This window comes from Sander vitreus, chromosome 7, assembly GCF_031162955.1.
Source record: "Sander vitreus isolate 19-12246 chromosome 7, sanVit1, whole genome shotgun sequence".
Classification (NCBI taxonomy): domain Eukaryota; kingdom Metazoa; phylum Chordata; class Actinopteri; order Perciformes; family Percidae; genus Sander; species Sander vitreus.
The window spans coordinates 31,980,279-32,000,408 of record NC_135861.1 but is presented as its reverse complement, the minus strand read 5'-3'; the positions used below and the strand labels follow the sequence as shown (position 1 = coordinate 32,000,408).

At 43.0% G+C, this 20,130-nt stretch overlaps 1 protein-coding gene and 1 pseudogene across 2 annotated transcripts; both read left to right on the top strand.

The window, feature by feature from the left end:
- Window positions 1-6,234: 6,234 nt before the first annotated feature.
- Window positions 6,235-15,061, top strand: LOC144521370 (protein NLRC3-like; annotated as a pseudogene). The gene is made up of 7 exons (XR_013502304.1): window positions 6,235-6,341; window positions 10,120-10,236; window positions 12,123-12,201; window positions 12,364-12,568; window positions 12,708-14,470; window positions 14,562-14,720; window positions 14,952-15,061. The product of XR_013502304.1 is annotated as a protein NLRC3-like (transcript).
- Window positions 15,062-15,475: 414 nt separating this feature from the next.
- LOC144520400 (stonustoxin subunit alpha-like) lies at window positions 15,476-19,182 on the top strand. Its single transcript, XM_078254081.1, has 2 exons — window positions 15,476-15,500; window positions 18,041-19,182. The coding sequence occupies exons 1-2, from the start codon at window positions 15,476-15,478 to the stop codon at window positions 18,625-18,627; spliced, it is 612 nt and encodes a 203-aa protein (XP_078110207.1). The 3' UTR covers window positions 18,628-19,182.
- Window positions 19,183-20,130: the final 948 nt, after the last annotated feature.

The following is a 20,130-nucleotide window of genomic DNA, read 5'->3' as shown; positions in this document are numbered from 1 at the left end:
GTCCAAACACATGGTCAACGGACCCTTGATGAAACAACCACATTTATCATCAAGCATTATTTCAAATGTAACTCTTTTTCCTATGGAATTCTGAGTTAGATCTTGTTAGAATTTGGCCTATTTGTGGCCTAAGTGTAAGCGCAGTCAATAACGGTTAACAATAACTGTAAAGCTAGACTGCATGTGCTATTAGTTAACTGAACAATTAGTAAGTCAAATGTGCCACACAGTTTTACTGGAATTGAACTGCTAAACGTTTGAGTAATGTCATCCGAAGTTCTGAAATCATTGTAGAAAAAATGTTACGGAGCAGCTCTTCGAGCCACAATTCCACATTGGAACCCCTGAGGATTTTTAGATGCGGTTTTCTCAGGTCATATCAGCATGGGGACACTCGAATGCTACTTACTCGGCAATATTACCTAGCATCGCTGGATTAAAATGCACTTGCGTTTGATTTTCACCTTTTTGTAGGCCCTTGTTTAAAGATTGAAGTCATGCCAAATCACACAGGGTGGAAAACTGCTGCTCCACTGTAGTCTGTGGGTAAACCTTTTTTTTTCTCTTTTCTTTTTTTTTTAAAACAATAGAACCGCCAGACTATAGGATTACTATATCGCCCAGCAGCGTCTGTATCCTTCCCTGATGGATGCCTTAACGCATTATCTCTCTCCCATCTCTACAGCGCTGCATTAAGCTCTATAGCAACAAGAACACACACACCCCCCACACACCATACACAGCCGGATGGTCCATCTAACAGCATGAACCTGCACAAAACTGGAGTACTCTTAGCAGTGTACAAGGTGCTATTTAATCTATTTTTATAAATAAAATGTCACACTGCCACCCGGCGCAGTAACAGTCTGGTCATTTGCCCCGTTTGTCGTTCAGTCAACACAAAGTCTCGGAGCTTTCCGGGAGTAACTCCTGCGCAACGTGACGACATGACCTCGCGTAAACATACACGCCACTTTCTAAAGCCAAGTGTACGCATTTTGAGCTATCCGCTTGTATGTCTACGCCTTTGAGCTATCTGCGTGTATGTCTACGCCGTATACAGCGGACGGGTTAGGTTTAGGAAAAGAAGAAAGGGACAGTTGGGTTTAGGAAAACAATAACGGGACGCGGGACAACAACGGCACGGTTGGGTTTAGGAAAAGAAGAAAGCGACGGTTGGGTTTAGGACGCGATCCCCAGTCTCCTGGGTGAAAGTCCTGTGTTGTTTGACCCATCTACCACCCCCAACCAACCTCCCTATGCGGATTTTCGGCCTTTCATACTACTCGCTACGGCGTAAATTGACACGCAATCGCAATAATAAGTCAACGGAGGCCAAACGTCGCTGATAAACACGCTAAAAAGCAATTATGCGTCTTGATAATGCGCCAAAATCGCATACGAATTGGCGCGTCATACGTACGCCACTTATTGAGCTCAGTCTGTCCTGCAAATAAATCCCATCTGCTTGGTTCTATCTGCTGCTGTTCTGAGTTGTAAGTAGCACATCGTCTAAAAGGCATAAAACAAATGCTGAAACATTGTAATCGATTTCAGTATTTTTTTTTAAAATCCTGGTGCAAAATAAGACATCACATTTTGTTAAACAAAAGTAGCACAATAAGTCCCCTCAGCATTTCCATTTGTCTCTCCCGTCCACAAGTGCGTCTTACAGTTTGAACAGTCAACACACAACCTGCCATCTGATCGCACACATCCCACACCGACCTATTAAAAGAATACAATTTAGAAACGCCACGGTTTGTGTTCAAATGAGTCACATAAATAACATTCCAGATATTATTTTAGTGTATAGCGCACACGCACACGGGACTCGCAGAATAGGTATTTAGGAAAAGTCAGGGCAGGAGGGGAACATGGCAATGACGGTGACCAAATAATTCCATTTTCTTTCTATCATAATGTTAAATGGCATGGGCTCTGGTGGTTCTAGTGTTGTTCTGACATTTTGACACAATAACTCCCGTTCAGACAGAGGAGTGTTGCTTAGAAAGAAATATAATGTAATTTACCGTATCATTTCAATAGCTGAATAGCAAATACGTGGGGCAGCCGGAACGTGTACCAGGTGGAAAATCGAGGGGTTAGTGCGATAGTCATAGTGAGGGACATAAAGCACTTTTGCGACACGTTGATCTATCCATATTGTTTCTGAAGTAGACGTCAATCCAGCACTCTGCTCTCAGTTCCGTGTCTTCCGTGGTGGAAGGTGGCGACCCTGGCTACGTGGTGTGACCTGGAGCACTTAGGAACAGCATTGCAATTAGGCAAAAAGGAAGGGTCAAGCCTGTTTTTGGTTCTTTTCGAACTGGATCTCTGCAGGTTGTCAATTGTGAGCTGATTCCTGTGAAATTCAAACGTTATTCCTGAACAGAATGCAGTATAAATTTCTATAAAAGCCCTGTACCTATTTCCTAGCTTTTTTTTTTATTTTTTTTTTTTTTTATAACCACGTCTGTTGACAGCCATCCCTCCACGCGGCTGTGGGGTTGGATTTCAAGAGTATCTGATGTAATTAGGACTAACGACTCCCTCTCTCTCTCTCTTGTCCCGGCCTCCTCCTCCTCCTCCTCCTTTGCTGCAGCGGCTCAGGAAAGCCAGAGGAGGGAAGCAGTTGAGGAGGTTCCTTTTTTTTTTTTTTAACAAGAGTCCCAGTGCAGCACGGCAAAGATGATGGATGCTCCACTCGCGTTTTTCGAGTGGTTGATGTGATATTGGCAAGAAGCTCTTTTTAGAGAGAGAAATATTCAGATGATGCTCTCCCTTCGGCCTTACTTCCATGAACTGTATGTTGAAGGACTTCTCACACTAGCATTGTAACCAGCCTCCTAAGTGTTGCACCAATGTCTTAAAATACTACTGTTGTGCCTCTCTTAAGAGTGTCTACTCTCCTGACTGGGTTTAAGCACTTATGACATTTCTAAATAAGGGCGAAGTTGATCTGTACCTCAAACACTCAGAACAGTGGCTTTCTGTTATTCATTTGTATTTGCTCCTAGGTTTTTTTTTTTTTTTTTTTTTTTGTGGCTCTTGTGCCTTTTTAGATTTAAACTATAAAGGTAGATTTTTATGGATCTAAACTCTTTATCTAGCGACAGACATTGACACTATAATTTGGTCATATTTTCTACCTCTACTTTGGCATAATATATCTTTCTGCAAAAAAAGAAAAAAAAAAAAAAAATCATTAGAAATAGTTTTAACATGTGACATTTTAAGGCAGATTTTACCACTGTTGAAGATGGGAATATCCTCAATATTCAACTTTTGAAGGGACCTGGGTACACACAAGTCCTAGTGGCGTGTTCCAGAGTCAAAACATTTGTTCTCTATCCTTGCCTTTTTTAATGATATTTCTACTTATTTACTACCTCAGAGAAGAGACAGGTGACTGTCCATCTAACGGCGGAGAAAATGTCTGTGTAGAGTTTTATTTTAATTTTTATTTTTTTTTTGTCAGATTAAGCACATGTACTTTCTAGCTCCGTAGTATTTTTTTTTGTTTTTTTTTTGTTTTTTTTACTGAGGTTAGCTCACAGCAGAATGATGTGTACCACATTGCCTGGCAGTTGACACTGCGTTTGTTCTGTTCCGGGTGTCTCTGCCTCTTCAGTCTGGAATGTTTACTCTGTTTTTAGGGAGCTGGGCCTCAGTCAAAAGGAATTCCTCAGTTGCATGTTGGAATATACACACACAACCCTTTGGGCACTGTGGATATTGACTCGGAGCACTACACCTGAAAAGCAACATCAGCACTAACTTTTCAAACTGATCCTGCTCCCGAGTGATTTGGCAACAACAATGCCAAACTCTTGCCGGGTCTAGCCTCTCCAGTGCGCGCTTCTCCGTTACATATCCTTGTAATTTCAAGATGTTTGGTTTTTCGTTTGAACACATCAGTGTAGGCTCTGGGAATGATGATGGGCGTTTGTCGATAGGTTCAACAATTTAATGGAGCACTTGCAAAAACACCCACCCTTGTGTGGTTATCCGTGGGATTACCTGGCATTCATGGTGTAAACGATTGCAAATTTGCAATATGCGTCAGTGAAGCAAAATGTCAGCTCAACTGACGAGGAGCTTTGAGTCCGACTGCCGGCAGCGCCCGCCCCTGCTGATTTTATACATGTCAAAATCGGCCAAAATGAAGGCCGACGGCCCCTCGGACGGACGATGCCGCAGAACACACCGAACAGACTCGAGTCACTGACCTCGCCAGACTGTCCCAACGGCCGATTATCGGCTGTGTGTGTCCGGGCCTTTATCCACACTGGAAGGCGAGGTGAAAAGCCTCGTGCTCTCCCGACTGCGTCCCACTGCCCCTCTGATCCCCTCTCTCTGAAATGCTACAAATGGAGATAAGGGCACCCACTTAGACGGTCTCTCCTTGAAGGCCTGCGTGACGTCGCACTCCGTTGTTCACGCAGAAAGTGACCCAAGTAGTTGCGTGAACAATGCAAAAGAATCAGAGAGCGGTCCCAAACACTGTCGACTTTGACCCCTCCGCACACCCGGCCAATCAGTGCGTAGAGTGGCCGGGATTGTTGCGAGTCCCCGCCCCACTTTCAGATGCTGGGGTTGATGATCCAGAAAGCACTTTTTTTTTCTTTTTTTTTTTTTTTTCCTGAAGCATACTGAGGGCCCTTAAAGTGGCCCAGGTCCATATTTCACCTCCACCACCATAGCTGCATCTTTCCTCTACCAGTTTGGGTTGTAACCCTAACCAAACCGTGGAGCCGGCAGATCAGATACCACTAATAATAATCATTTGTAATGGTTGGGGAAGGTATTCGATGATGTCCTGCCGATGGGTGCACTGGACAAGTTACTCAGGAAGTGTAATCTGTTACTTTTAACATTACTCCTTTAAAAAGTAGTAATATTACCTTACTTAATACTTAAGTAATTAGCTACGTTACTCGTTATATTACTGTATTACCTCACATTCGGGTAACAGCAGCGTTACTGCGATCACTAACTGTAATATAATTACCGTTTTGGAAATTGTAATCCCTTACACTACTAGTTTCTGTGGAAAGTAATAATATTGCAGTAATACGTTGCTTGGTTAAGCGTTACTGCCCAACACTGGTGCTAGATGGGGAAAATTCTCCCAGCAGGTCAAAAATAAAAATTAGTGTTTAACCAAATTGGCACAAACGTGGTCAGTGGGGGCTGGCCGCACGTGTGTGGTTACTCAGGCCACGGTTTAATGGACCTGGGGACTTGAGTCATTAAAATGTTCCATCACTGGACTGGTATGTGTCTGCTGATGCTGAATAGCTCCGGACACGTCTGGAGATGGGAGCGTTACGTCTCCGACCCGAAACTAAACGCGTCGAAGCATTCCAGACTGAACATAGAGAAGCAGAGCAGAGGGTACCGGTGTCATTTCACTAAATGATCCTCCAGTACTGTGTGCGTGTTGCCTGCATTGAGGTCGGCTCTGAGAACCACTGCGATGCAGGTTTTAACACCTTTAACTTAGATATTTTGCATTAGGTGTTTGTATTATCACTTAATAGATTTTAGAAGACAGTGAAAATAAAAGGAATTGTCGTTTTCTGATTGTCTGACCATAAAGTAATTACAAAATAAAATCTTTAGATTTCCACGGTGTCCCTGTGTTTTTATTAAAAATGGAGTTGACAAGTTTCATTCCCAAGCCCTTTCAGTCAATACTTGATAGAAGCACATTTGGCAGCAACCACAGCTACCAGTCATTCTGCTGTGCACAAGCTGGGCTCACCTGGATTTGTGCCAGACAGTGGGACTGTGTTACACCCATATAGTTAGTTAAAGAAGGGGAATTATATGTGCCTCACGTAGGCGCAAAGCTATCGGCACAAGCGTGAACATTGTAAACTTCTTCCACTTCCAGTCCTTTTAAAGATGGAAGCTGTGGTCATGAAATTGTAGAAATGGGGGACTTTGGGTTACTTTGTTATTTATTTTGGTATTTCTCTCTAAAGTAACAAATGACAACATTACCAATAATCAGTACCATTATAAATCATCATTGTCGTTAACAGCTAAAATAACTTTTAACTGGAGTTTAATTTCCCATTTGTCACTGCTGGTTATTATAAAGTGTTACTGCTCCTCTGATCTCTGTTGTCAGAGTGTTTCTGGTTCTACAGGATTCTTCCTGTCTCCTCCTCTGTACGCCTCCTCTTCCTCCTGATGAAGCTGAAACAGGTTTGTTGTTTTGCTGTCGGAGACAAAGGTTTCAGTCGACGCACACGATAAGATGTCTCGGTGTCGCAGAGTTCTTCCAGGGCGAGCTGCAGCGTGAGAAACTCTCCAATCAGAGCAGTCATGTACGTAAGTCTTTCACTTTTTCATTTTCATTTTTTGTTGAGTTCAGGGAGCAGCGACTACCTGCTTTCTCTCCACATTAGTCATCTGCTCAGCCAGCTGCTGTAACTTCATACTGTGCTATTAGTACTTTTACAAACTTGTCAAGCATTATAGACACTCAATTGTTAACAATTAACACTGTATACATAGTCACATAAGTGGAAGCACAGGTAAGGGCAGGTGCGCGGGAACCTATTTTTGACCAGGGGTGCTGAATAACAAAATAATGGATGTCTGACGATTTCTCCCCCCAGGAAATGTTTCGGATTTTGACAGCTAAATACGTCATTTTAGTGTATGGGTGAGAGTGAGAAGTTTTAGAAAAGTCCTGGGCAGCCACAAATTCCACTGTTCACCCTAACATCACAGAAGCGCACTTTACGTCATTAGCCTGTTCCAGTATAGCTAAGGTAAATTACTTTTCTGATCGTCAAAACCACACCAGAGATGTTTGTCTTGAAAATATATGCTAATATTCAGGCTGCCAACAATTTCTGAATAGCCTAACTTGTGCCTTCTCCACAGCAAATGTGATCCTAACCACGTCACAGCGGTTTCTGTTACACAAAACATATGCAATGAAAACAATCGTACGTACAGGCATTGCCCTCACAGGGAGCGGAATTATCTTTAAAGCAACTTATTATTTTTGCAGAATAACCAAAGTTTCAGGAGACACTGAACCAGCGTGTAAAACGTAGTTCTTTTCCACACATGAACAGGAAGTAGGCTGAACACGTTCCCGTATTTCAGGATAACTACCAATTGTGCCCAGTAGATGGCACTCTAACAACAAATTACACAAGACAAACGGCTTATCATTTATTCTCATCTCAGCTGAAAAGACCGTTGAAAAGTTTCTGACCCAAACCACCTTCCAGGATAACTGAAGTTGCTTGGCTGACAAGGCTTTTCGAATCCTTCTGTAAAGTTATCGTTAGATGCTATGATGGTGCTGCTACCGTTAGCCAAGTTGCTTGCTAACGTTATTTCAGACTCAGGCTCTTCAGCTGCCCCAACAGAGTTTGCCTCGGCGGTGGATGAGTAAACATCAACTGTAACATCTACAGATGAAATCTTGCTAACTTTAGCTGCATTACTAAAAAAAAAATCTTGTATCCTTTTCTGTGACATATTCTTCTCTACAACTAACGTTCCAGTCAACTGGCCTCAGCGAGTCACGTCACTTGACTCACAGCTAGCAGCTATAACAGTTAATTTTTAGTAGGCTATATTCAAACTTATCCATAACCCTTTTTTGCTATTTGCCTCATTATTTGATATACAAAAATATGAATAATGTCAGACAGTGAATTAGTAATTATTTAAAAAATTAAAAATATAAAATCCAGCTCCTGCCAGCAAGGGGTGCCTCAGCACACCCTCAGCACCCCCCTTCCTGCGCCCTTGGGTAAGGGATTACCTGCAGGGCATTGCTGCCTGTCGCACCTCCGACGGTGCCATTGGGGCAGTTGCAGGGTTGTCAGGATTGAAGACTGGAGAAGAGGCTTTTAAAGTGCACAATTTGTGTATTTATTAACAAAACGACACCAAAACATGCTCAAACCAAAATACAAAATGATATTAAACTGAGGCAAAATAACAGCAAGCTGCCGAGTCTCTTTTTTCTTCTCCTGAAGCCCTTTTAACTCAGCCTCCCCTAATTGGCCTCTACCACATGCACAGGTGATTATAGGGTGAGATAACCTGAGCAAGCAACATTAACACTTCGTTTCTCAAAACATCATTATAATTAGATAGATCAGTTACTGCTGACATTACTATTTATACATATGTGCACCCACAACAATAGGCACCCCAAATATTATAAAAATGTCATTTACTGCAGAACTATCGTACCTATTGTTCTACACTTTAGGATTGCCCAGCCCCTCCCTACAGAAAGGACCTAATGAGGCAAACCTGCATATGCACTCTCCCTGATTAAGCTGGTGAGCAGCTGATCTACCCCCCCACATCACAGGCAGAACCATAGCAAAACACTATGAACCCACAAAACCTGCTGAACAGGCCTGTGTCAAATAATAAAGTAACAAATAAATTTAAACAATAACCTACAACATTACACTGAAATTAAGGATTAAGCAGACACCAAACAGTATTCATTTTGGGAACAGGGCCCAGTGTAAAAAAGGAGAAAGGAAGCCTTTTCACCAAGGTTATCAGCCGGGAGCTACCCTTCATAGATGTTTCACTCCATTAATCCCGGAACATCTCAGGATGGTAGGGACGTCTCCCTACCACCCCCTGCAGCTGCCCCTAGGATCCTTGTTTTGCCCACGACTGGTCTTTCTTCCTTAGCCAAAGCCAGAAGCTCCCCTGTTCTGGTTCCTCGGCCAGTTCTTTGAGTGCCTTCTTTAACGTTGTGCCAGTCACCCCCACACTCCTCAGGAAGCACTGGGTGGATGTTCCTACAAACCCCCTGCAGCCAACTTCCACGGGGTAGTTGACAGCAGACCATCCTGCTTCTCTGCACTCTGCTGTCAGCTCTGTGTATTTCTCCTTCCTCTCAAAGGCTGCCTCCATCCCTCCCTCCCCTGGGACAGTGAACTCTGGTTATGGTGATCTCTGTTGGGAACTTGAGCTGTTGGTTGAGATCCACTCTCAGCTTCCATTCGTACCCAGGTATTAAGGCTGATCCTTCTTTTCGAGGAATCTTCTGTGCCACATTTCATTGTCCAACGAAATGGATCAGCTGCTGTGATGCCTCTGGATGCTTCCAACCTGTGCTTCTCGAGGACCTCGGCCAGTTTCTGTAGGACTCTGTCGTGGGCCACCTATACCGACCCTGGGCCAGCTGGACAGGATGTTTCATGGTGGCACCCATGTGTTTGTCGGACACGTCAGTTGTGTACAATTTCTCCAGGCTTCAGACAGATTACTCCGCCAGCGACTGAATTCTCTCCCCATCCACCGTGAAGAAGAGGTGGTCATTCCTGGCTCCTTTCCAAATTGAGAGACTGCGAGATTTTGATGGCTTGATTCTCATTGTGGCCCAAGCAAGACAGCAGACATTGGCCTGACTGGGATTTGACTTCCTGGACCATTTGTCTCGCTCCGATCAGGAGAATGTCGAAGGCTGCTGTAAAAAGGATGGGAGAGATTGAACAACCTATCGCTATGCCTTTCTCGAGCTGGTGCCAACCAGTCGTAGCCATTTGGATTTTGTAACAGACTTGGAGGCTCCCAAGGTAGTTGGATACAAGGTTCTGAATACAGGTTGGAATGTGGAAGAAGTTGAGTTCAAAGGAGATAAGCTGGTGGGGTACAGAGCCATAAGCATTGAGCATTCTAGATCAAGCCAGACTACGTGGAGGTCCAGTAGGATTGAGTGTTCTGCCCCTAGGATCCTTGTTTTCCCCATGACTGGTCTTTCCTCCTTTGCCAGACAGACATTATTATTATATTTTCACAGTTATTTATGCAGGGAGACCTTAAATGAGCATGTGATCCTCAATAAATCAGTTTTTCCATCAGGTCCAGACCTGAGTCTGAACCTGAACCCAGCTGTGTGTCCTTTTAGAGCAACCGGTCAAAGAATGATTTTATTAATTTTAAAAGTGTTTCTGACGAAAAGTAAGTCGTTATTAGCGTTCCGGTTTTTTTCTCCAAATTAATATATACTGTATAGTCTATTGTATCATTATATTTAGTATACATATTGTATTTAGGAAGGCTTTAATAACTGCAAGCTTCAATAACTGTATTTTTCATTAGGACCCATCAGAGACCAGAACCTGCTGAACCTGAACCCAGCTGTGTGTCCATGAAGAGTGACTGGTCAAATGATAATTTTCTTAATTTTAAAGGACGGCAACCCTCTGCCGAAAAGAGGTAAGCTGTTAATAACATAACATTTATACTGATCCATATTTAAACTCTTATTTATCAAGCCAGTGTTTGTTCATTTTCAGCATCATTTCAGCTGCTCAGGTTAACAATATATGATAATTTACAGGTATTTATTCTAGATATTTAACATTACAGTACTTACGTAAAATCATGCTGATACTATGTACTTACATTTAACATGTAAGGTGTTGTTGATGTCAGGTTGTATACTCTGTGTACATACAATACATCTGCTTATGCCTTTGGACACACCTTTACTGATGTTCCTAGAATCATTGGGTGTTTTGGTTATTCAACATCATGCACCCTCCTCCAGGTGACCCAGCCGAGGGCTGATCAGACCTGCAGTCCTGCATAGTTAGAGAGCTTATCTTCAAAGGCTTCTTCCAAGTGGTCTTCCCATGGGACTTAAATCTCCAACAGTGCAGCTTGCTTGGTGGACTCAGAAACAAGGACAATGACCGGTTGCAGGGTGGGGGGTGCCATATGGTTGAGGAACTTTGGGTGGCATTTGAGGTCCATCAACTGATGGTCCATTGCAGAGGTCAGGATGCCTGCAAACGTTCTTGTTGCTGGTTCTGGCTGCTCCCAAGATAAATGTGATTCTCTATTTTTGTTGGATCGGGACCACTTTGCCCACTCAACTCCTGCCTCGATGGCTTCAGTGTTGGTCTGCAGGACCTGATTGTACTTCCATCTGTAACATCCTTCTCCAAGTGCCTTTAGGCAGCAGTGGGCACAATGGTGACTCTGCTTTGCCCCATGTGTGCAGATTTGCTCAGCCCAGGTCACTTTCTTCTTGGCCACATTTTCCCATCTTATCCAAGCTCTCTGCTGCTTCATTAACACCCACTTTTCATTTGGTGAGTTGGATAAGATCCTTGCCCAGCTCTGCCTCTTGTGATGCAGCATTGCCTCTGGAACCTAAACATCTTCCTCTTCCCTCTACTTCTTGCCAGCTCTCACTTGGATCCCTACTTTAGCCACCTTTGGATCACTTGAGTCCCTGTACTGTATCTCTTTTTGGGCTCTTTTTACGTTTAATTCCTCTGATTGATTCTGTGGTGACTGTGAGGTCATCAATGAATGCTCTGATGGGTGGTTGTCCTAAAGCAGAATTTGTTCTGGGCTCTCTGCACTCTGGTTCAGCAGACTTAGTGAGCATGTTCATGGCTAAGGACAACTGTATAACAGAGATAGTCCACCCTGTGATAATGATAATGCTTCTAAGGAGACCTTCATCCTGAAGTTGCTGTAGTAAGGGGTCTCTGATTCTGATTAAGACATGATATTAAGTGTGAGCTGGACCAGTTTGTGTGAAATTGAGCCACAATAAAGGCAGCATTTTCATGCCCTTTCGTGCCATGCCACAAAACACTTTCCCAACTCGCCTCTCATACTACTCTTCATGATGGAGGACACAATCCATTCCTCTGATCCTGTTTCATATGACCCTTTCATATACTGCCTGATGTGGATCCTGTTGTGGATCCTCATTGCTCTCTTTGGTTCAGAGTAAGGTGTTCTAGAGCCACTCTTCTTTGAACCGTTCAGCTGCAGTGCTGACATTGACGTTTTTATGACTTTCACCCCCCCCACCCCCTCTTTCATAAAGGTCATCGTAGCTTTTGTCGAGACACATGGTGAAAAGATTACTTTCTCCAGGGCCTTAAATAGAAATGATCATTTTTGAAATTGTTTAAAAGTTAGAGTATTGCTGAATCTATGTTTGCCAATTGGATGTCAGATCAGAAGTTAATAAGTGGAAGCCAAAAAAAAGGAACTACCATCCAACATTATTCTCAGTCCAGGACAGCAGTTCTCCCTGACCACATAATGTGAGCTGATTCTTCCTTATTCCTCCACAGAGTGGACCAGGAGAGCTCAGAGGTTCTCAGTGGTCAGTCTACCCAGCAGCATCAAACACACCTGGACTCCATATTTATGGTCTGTACATGTATAACAACTACTTTTACATCTATTCTGTTCACAATCATCTCCATGCTGCACGTTTTAGACCAGTGGATTGTCAGTCTGTCAAACATGGATATGACGTTTGCTTCCATGATTTCAGTTTGATTGTGTCATTCATATAATCTTCTGTTGCAGCTGCTGGAGGAGAACATCGTCACTTTTGTGAAGAACGAGCTGAAGAAGATCCAGAAGCTTCTGAGTCCAGATTACCCAGAATGCTCAGGGAGTCAGAGTGAGGATGAGGATGAAGAGCAGAGGAGCAAAGAGGCATTTCTAAAGATCACACTGCACTTCCTAAGGAGAATGAAGCAGGACAAGCTGGCTGACAGTCTGCAGAGCAGTAAGAGAATTTCTCTAAAGATTTAACTTGCTGGATAAATGGGACATTTACTAATGTCTCCAGAGATAGACGGAAAGAATTTTATAAATTTTTTCTTTATAAAGGACTTAGTGATCTTTGTTCGTTTGTATTCATTCAGGAAGCCCTGCTGGAGTTTGTAAACGTAAGCTCAAGTCTAACCTGCTAAAGAAGTTCCAGTGTGTGTTTGAGGGGATTGCTAAAACAGGAAACCAGACTCTTCTGAATCAGATGTTCACAGAGATTTACATCACAAAGGGAGGGACTGCAGAGGTCAATGATGAACATGAGGTCAGACAGATTGAAACAGCATCCTGGAAACCAAACAGACCAGAAACAACAATCAGACAAGAAGACATCTTTAAAACCCCACCTGGAAGAGATGAACCAATCAGAACTGTGATGGCAAAGGGAGTGGCTGGCATCGGGAAAACAGTCTTAACATAGAAGTTCACTCTGGAGTGGGCTGAAGACAAAGCCAACCAGGACATCCAGTTCACATTTCCATTCACCTTCAGAGAGCTGAATGTGCTGAAAGAGATAAAGTGCAGCTTGGTGGAACTTGTTCTCTACTTCTTTAGTGAAACCAAAAAAGCAGGAATCTACAGGTTTGAAGAGTTCCCGGTTGTGTTCATCTTTGATGGTCTGGATGAGTGTCGACTTCCTCTGGACTTCCACAACACTAAAATCCTGACTGATGTTACAGAGTCCAGCTCAGTGGATGTGCTGCTGACAAACCTCATCAGGGGGAATCTGCTTCCCTCTGCTCGCCTCTGGATAACCACACGACCTGCAGCAGCCAATCAGATCCCTCCTGAGTGTGTTGACATGGTGACAGAGGTCAGAGGGTTCACCGACCCACAGAAGGAGTACTACTTCAGGAAGAGATTCAGAGATGAGGAGCAGGCCAGCAGAATCATCTCCCACATCAAGACATCACGAAGCCTCCACATCATGTGCCACATCCCAGTCTTCTGCTGGATCATTGCAACAGTTCTGGAGGACGTATTGAAGCCCAGAGAGGGAGGAGAGCTGCCCAAGACCCTGACTGAGATGTACATCCACTTCCTGGTGGTTCAGTCCAAAGTGAAGAACAGCAAGTATGATGGAGGAGCTGAGACAGATCCACACTGGAGTCCAGAGAGCAGGAAGATGATGGAGTCTCTGGGAAAACTGGCTTTTGAGCAGCTGCAGAAAAGCAACCTGATCTTCTATGAATCAGACCTGACAGTGTGGCATTGACATCAGAGCAGCCTTTGTGTACTCAGGAGTGTTCACACAGATTTTTAAAGAGGAGAGAGGACTGTACCAGGACAAGGCGTTCTGCTTCGTCCATCTGAGTGTTCAGGAGTTTCTGGCTGCTCTTCATGTCCATCTGACATTCATTAACTCTGGAGTCAACCTGCTGTCAGGAAAACAAAAATCATCAACACATTTCTACCAGAGTGCTGTGGACAAGGCCTTACAGAGTCCAAATGGACACCTGGACTTGTTCCTCCGCTTCCTCCTGGGTCTTTCTCTGCAGACCAATCAGAATCTCCTACGAGGTCTGATGACACAGACAGGAAGTAGCTCAGAGACCAATCAGAAAACAGTCCAATACATCAAGAAGAAGATCAGTAAGAATCTGTCTGCAGAGAGAAGCATCAATCTGTTTCACTGTCTGAATGAACTGAATGATCGTTCTCTAGTGGAGCAGATCCAACAGGTCCTGAGATCAGGAAGTCTCTCCACAGAACTGTCTCCTGCTCTGTGGTCAGCGCTGGTCTTCATCTTACTGTCATCAGAGAAAGATCTGGACGTGTTTGACCTGAAGAAATACTGTGCTTCAGAGGAGGCTCTTCTGAGGCTGCTGACAGTGGTCAAAGCCTCCAACAAAGCTCTGTAAGTGGGATGTATTCATCATTAAATACTCTGATATCTTTCAACAGGAGAGGAAAACAAATAACTTGTTTGCTTCCTGTCATCTCTCCAGACTGAGTGGGTGTAACCTGTCAGAGAGAAGCACTGTCCTCAGTTCTCAGCTCCCAGTCCTCTAGTCTGAGAAAGCTGGACCTGAGTAACAACAACCTGCAGGATTCAGGAGGGAAGCTGATCTCTGTTGGACTGAAGAGTCCACACTGGAGACTCTCATGTCAGGATTCATTAACCCATTCAACTGATGACCATTTCAACTCTGATTAACTTTAGTTGATAAACGGCTAATGTGTAGAATTACTTTACATTAGGATTTTTAATCATTTGCTTTTGTTGTTGAATAATGAAATACCACAGATGATTTTAAAGATGTATTATAAATCTGGACCAAAATGTACCTGGACAACAAACAAACTGGGTTCCTGTGTGTTGTTCTGTGCGTTTGCAGTCTGTCAGGCTGTCTGATATCAGAGGGAGGCTGTTCTTCTCTGGTCTCAGCTCTGAGCTCCAACCCCTCCCATCTGAGAGAGCTGGACCTGAGCTACAATCATCCAGGAGACTCAGGAGTGAAGCTACTGTCAGCGGGACGGGAGGATCCACTCTGGAGACTGGACACTCTCAGGTAGAAACATTGATGAACAAAAAGGAGATATTTGTGTAGGAAGTTTTAAAGGAGAACATCTCCGGGAACTAAAATGATAACTCCCTTTTGTTAATAATTGATGTAGTTTGGACACATCTCGGTATGTTAAAGGAACTGTCCGTGGTTTGAAGAAATATTCTTTTTTCCCCTCTTTCCCGGGATCAAATCAGTTTCAACTCGACAGAGAAAGGTCCAGGACAGGTTTAGCCTAACTTAGCACAAAGCAATGTGCTTTCTATGCTGTGATAAGAGTGTGTGGATGAAGCATTCATTTACTCTTTCAGCAGACTAGTTAGCTAGAGGTTTAAAATGTCAGTTGCCGGTGCTGCATGGCTCATGTGATCGATCAGAGATGTACACTGATGTCTGGACCAATTATTGTACAACGTTCCTCTTGTGCTTTGAGAGTACCGACTCTAAGTCTTTCCTAGTTCCTGCGGTGCCAAAACAATAAAAGATTGGGTTCTTAGAACTATGACAAAGTTCCTCCGGTCCGATAACGTCTCATATGTCTCTGTCTCTCTCTCTTCAAAGGAAAAAGTTCCCAGACTCCCTTTATAGTCAAGCCGTATCTCGAGTTGTTAAATTGGTGCGACGTCATAAACTTTGTAAAACGTGTAAATAAATTCATAAATGTCCATGTCTTGTTGTATATGTGGCCAACGTAATAGGCACACGCTGTTATTTCTACTCTATAACATATCTCATTTATTTCCCTCTGTAGGGCTTTTATTTCCATGCAGCTTTGGTTGAAAAACACAGCGTTCATATAGCCCATAGATCAGCTTATCAGGAACTAGAGACGGACATCTCCATCCTATAAAACAACAACCTGTAGTTTCAGTAATATTCTCATGACCTGGGGTCTCATTTATAAAACTGTGCGTAGGATTCTTACTAAAAGTGTACGTACGCCCAAAAGCCAAAAATGGCGTACGGCAAAAAAAAAAATCTGATTTATAAAACCGTGCGTACGCACATCTGTAAGCAATGTTCTCTTTATAAGTCACAGATTACCCACAAGTGTGCGTATGTGAATCAGCCTCTTATCCTGCCCTGTACACGCCCATTTTTAACCATAAATAGTCAATCCAAAGCACCTCATGAATGCTGATCAGTATGTTAATGGCTTGGCAGTTGTTCTTTACACCGAATCATGATGACTGGCCGGGAAAAAGCAAAAAACTTCACAGACGCTTGGGAATTGCTGCATATTGAATTATAATTTCGGCCTGATCTCGCACAGTGTAGGTAAACCTGATGTATAGACTAGGCTACCTATATTAATAATACCGTCCAAAACGGCAGGCATTACGGCACACGGGGACAGCTTCGATATACCAGACCTATATGATAAAATTGAACAGAACTATATATTATATCCAAACAAGCCTTAGCGATAAAGTTGAAGATTATATATAATATTTATATAAAACACTTAGCTGTCTGCCATTTCCCTCGGGAAACAGCCGGTTGCCCCCAGAGTGGCGAGGACCTATATTTGGACCGGGATGGCACGGTTCCGGCGCGTTGCCCTCTCTACTGGACCCAATTCAGTACATATATCCAAGAGCACAGCTTTAGGGAATCTAAATCGGTATATTAGCCAGTCATCGTCATGGTCCCTGAAGCCTCTTTCTCTCCTGTTTCTTCCATTGGCATAGTACTTCTACAGTGCCAGCAGTGCCATCATGCAGCATTACGCAAGGGGGTCACAGCATCAACTAGTGATATCCCCCCCATCCTGAGATACAATTTGAAGACGAAAGTCTAACTGGCAAACACACTTTTCTTCATGCAGGTTTTGTCACCAACAGTATTAAAGTTCGGACCGATAACGAGGACATTAAGTGTAACGATTGCGCGAGAGCTTAACGGCTGTATTTCCAGACTTTGACATTTGATGATTAAAGACAGATTTTTAGTTATTTACACTGTGTTCTGCTGTTATCTAATGGTAGGGTATTTGATGCTGTCCTGTATTCCATGGAGTCTGGACATCTCCTCCTGCGCTCCGTAGCGGACAACGTGACGTTGAGACAGCGCCGATTTAAATATTAAGAACGAATTTTGATTTAAGATTTTAATTGGATTTTACAAAGTGTTTATGGAACAAGTATCACTCAGTACAAGCGCAAATAACACTGCTGTATTTAATCTTCAAGACAATGTGGATGATATGGAGTAAAGAAATGTGCGTGAGACATCAATACTTGAAAATATTAAGAGTAATCGTTATTCCCACATTTAATTCCTGCAGTCTTATATCAGTTTACCACCTCACCATCTGCGTTGCCAATTCCCATTGAGTCAGAGTTTGCGTGGAGGACTACACATTTTCCCGTCAAGTTTGTTTTTTATAAATCACAACCTTTGCGTGGGAATTGGCGCGCGCACATTTTCAGCCCCGTTTTGTGCATACGCCACGTTTATAAATGAGACCCCTGGTCATTATGATATGATAAAGTACGCTAGGAACACACTCTCATACACATCAAATAGCCTATTATGAGAACAGCTGATTTCTGGAGCAGTAAACGGCTTTAGAGGGCGGACGGTTGTTGTGTGTACTGTGAAATAAAATCCTGACTTAGACCTACTCTGTCTGGAAAGTGTCCTGAGATAACTTCTGTTATGATTGGACACTTTAAACGAAATTAAACTTAATTAAATATTTGAAATGATTGACAGCCCAAATATGAATATAAAATGAATAAATTCCAACCTTACATTTGATTAGAATGAAGCTGTGTGTGTGTGAGACTGATGTAATGCCCCCCCCCCCCAAACCATTCATCAAACTGTGACATCACTCATTCAACCCTCTGATGTCATCATCAAAGTGCTGATGGGTTAATACCTGCAGCTGTTTTGTGTCTCGTTCTCTCCGTCAGATTCCTGTGAACTCGCACTCGACACAAACACAGTGAACCGAAAACTCAAACTGTCTGACAACAACAGGAAGGTGAAACGTGTGGAGGAGGATCAGCCATATCCTGATCATCCAGAGAGGTTTGACCCCTTTCCTCAGCTGCTTTGTAGAGATGGTCTGACTGGTCGCTGTTACTGGGAGGTTGAGAGGAGAGGAGATGTTGTTATATCAGCGAGTTACAGAGGAATCAAGAGGAAAGGACGCAGTGATGACTGTTTGTTTGGATATAATGATCAGTCCTGGAGTCTGTTCTGCTCTGATGGTTGTTACTCTGTCCGGCACAATAACCGAGAAACATCCTCCTCCTCCTCCTCCTCCTCCTCTGTCTCTGATAGAGTAGCAGTGTATGTGGACTGTCCTGCTGGCTCTCTGTCCTTCTACAGAGTCTCCTCTGACTCACTGATCCACCTCTACACCTTCAACACCACATTCACTCAACCTATTTATCCTGGGTTCAGGTTGTGGTCCAGGTCTCCTGGTGCCTCAGTGTCTCTTTTGTTCTGTGTAGGACTGAGAGTCTCCTCCTATTTCTCACTGCTGATCAGTTGAGTCTGTACAGGATCGCACTTACAGAAATATTTAGGTATATATATATATATATATGAAAAAACGGAACATGTAGAGCCAAACTAAAGCATGAACAAATGTTTTGCTGGTCAAATTTGAAAATTCGGAAATTGAAATTGAGCTGAAGTTTCGACAGACTATGGTCATTAACAAGTTGTTGAACCCTCGTACATGTCCAATGATCACAGACATTTCCTGTGTGGTGTACCTGAGGTGGGGATCCAACCCGCGTCTCCTGTTTACCGCTCGCCGTCCTTGCAGACAAAGTTCACACACAGTTTGTCTGTTCGTTTGTGTGTTGGAAGAGACAGGGGAAATATTGGTATAAAAGCATCTCTTTATCAGGATGCATATTATCCAGGATACTATGCATCCTGATGAAGTTCCCTTGGCCTTTGGAATTAAAAGAGCCCCACATCATCACATACCCTTCACCATACCTAGAGATTGGCATGGTTTCAGTTAGCCTAATAGCTGGTTTGATTTGCATTGAGAGATGATCTTATGGAAAGTACCCCATGCCAATCTCTAGGTATGGTGAAGGGTATGTGATGATGTGGGGGGGTATTTTAATTCCAAAGGCCAAGGGAACTTTATCAGGATGCATAGTATCCTGGATCCATGAAATAACTGGCCTTTAAAAAAATCTGCCTACCTCTATGAGAATTTAACATAGGGGTGTACTTACTTATGCCCCCTGTATTTTAAGGAAGAACTTTTATTTATTTACGATAGATTATTCATTCACAAAGAAAATTGGTGTCCTTAAAGGTTGGATTTTTCTTCATTTTTTTAATTAAGGCATTGAGATCAATTTCCAAAAGATGATTTTTTTGATTGAGATTTTTTTCATAAACTTATGAGTGCCACTGTAGATAATAGTAGTACCGTTAAGTAAAACTTTAGGTCATAGCTGTAAAAAGCAGAGACGTTTCATTTGATCGTAGCTGAAAATGCCGTTTAGCTTTTGTGATTATAGAGTCACGTGTAAACGTGTTTTAATGTGTGAATATGGTTTTGTGGCGCTCTGGTTGTAGTTCCTGCTGATGTCCACCAGACGGCGCCATGATGTCACCACCAACAGAGAGACGGAAAAACAAACTGGGGACTTTGGGTTAGTTTGATTGGTCTTTATTTTGGTATTTCTCTCTAAAATAATAAATGACAACATTACCAATAAGCAGTAACATTACAAATCATCATTGTCGTTGTTTGTTAACAGTTAAAATAACTTTTAACTGGAGTTTAATTTCCCGTTTATCACTTCTGGTTGTTATTATAAAGTGTTACTGGTCCTCTGATCTCTGTTGTCAGATTGTTTCTGGTTCTACAGGATTCTTCCTGTCTCCTCCTCTGTACGCCGCCTCCTCCTCTGTACTCCTCCTCCTCCTCCTCTTCCTCCTGATGAAGCTGAAACATGTTTGTTGTTGTGCTGTTAGTACTTGTACTGCAGTAACATGTCATCAGTGTGACAGAAAAGCTCAT

Excerpts from the sequence above, each read along its gene's own strand:
- LOC144520400 (XM_078254081.1), top strand. The coding sequence starts at position 15,476 with ATGGCTCATGTGATCGATCAGAGAT. Across the intron at positions 15,501-18,040 it reads TCATGTGATCGATCAGAGAT|ATTCCTGTGAACTCGCACTC; the intron begins GTACACTGATGT and ends TCTCTCCGTCAG.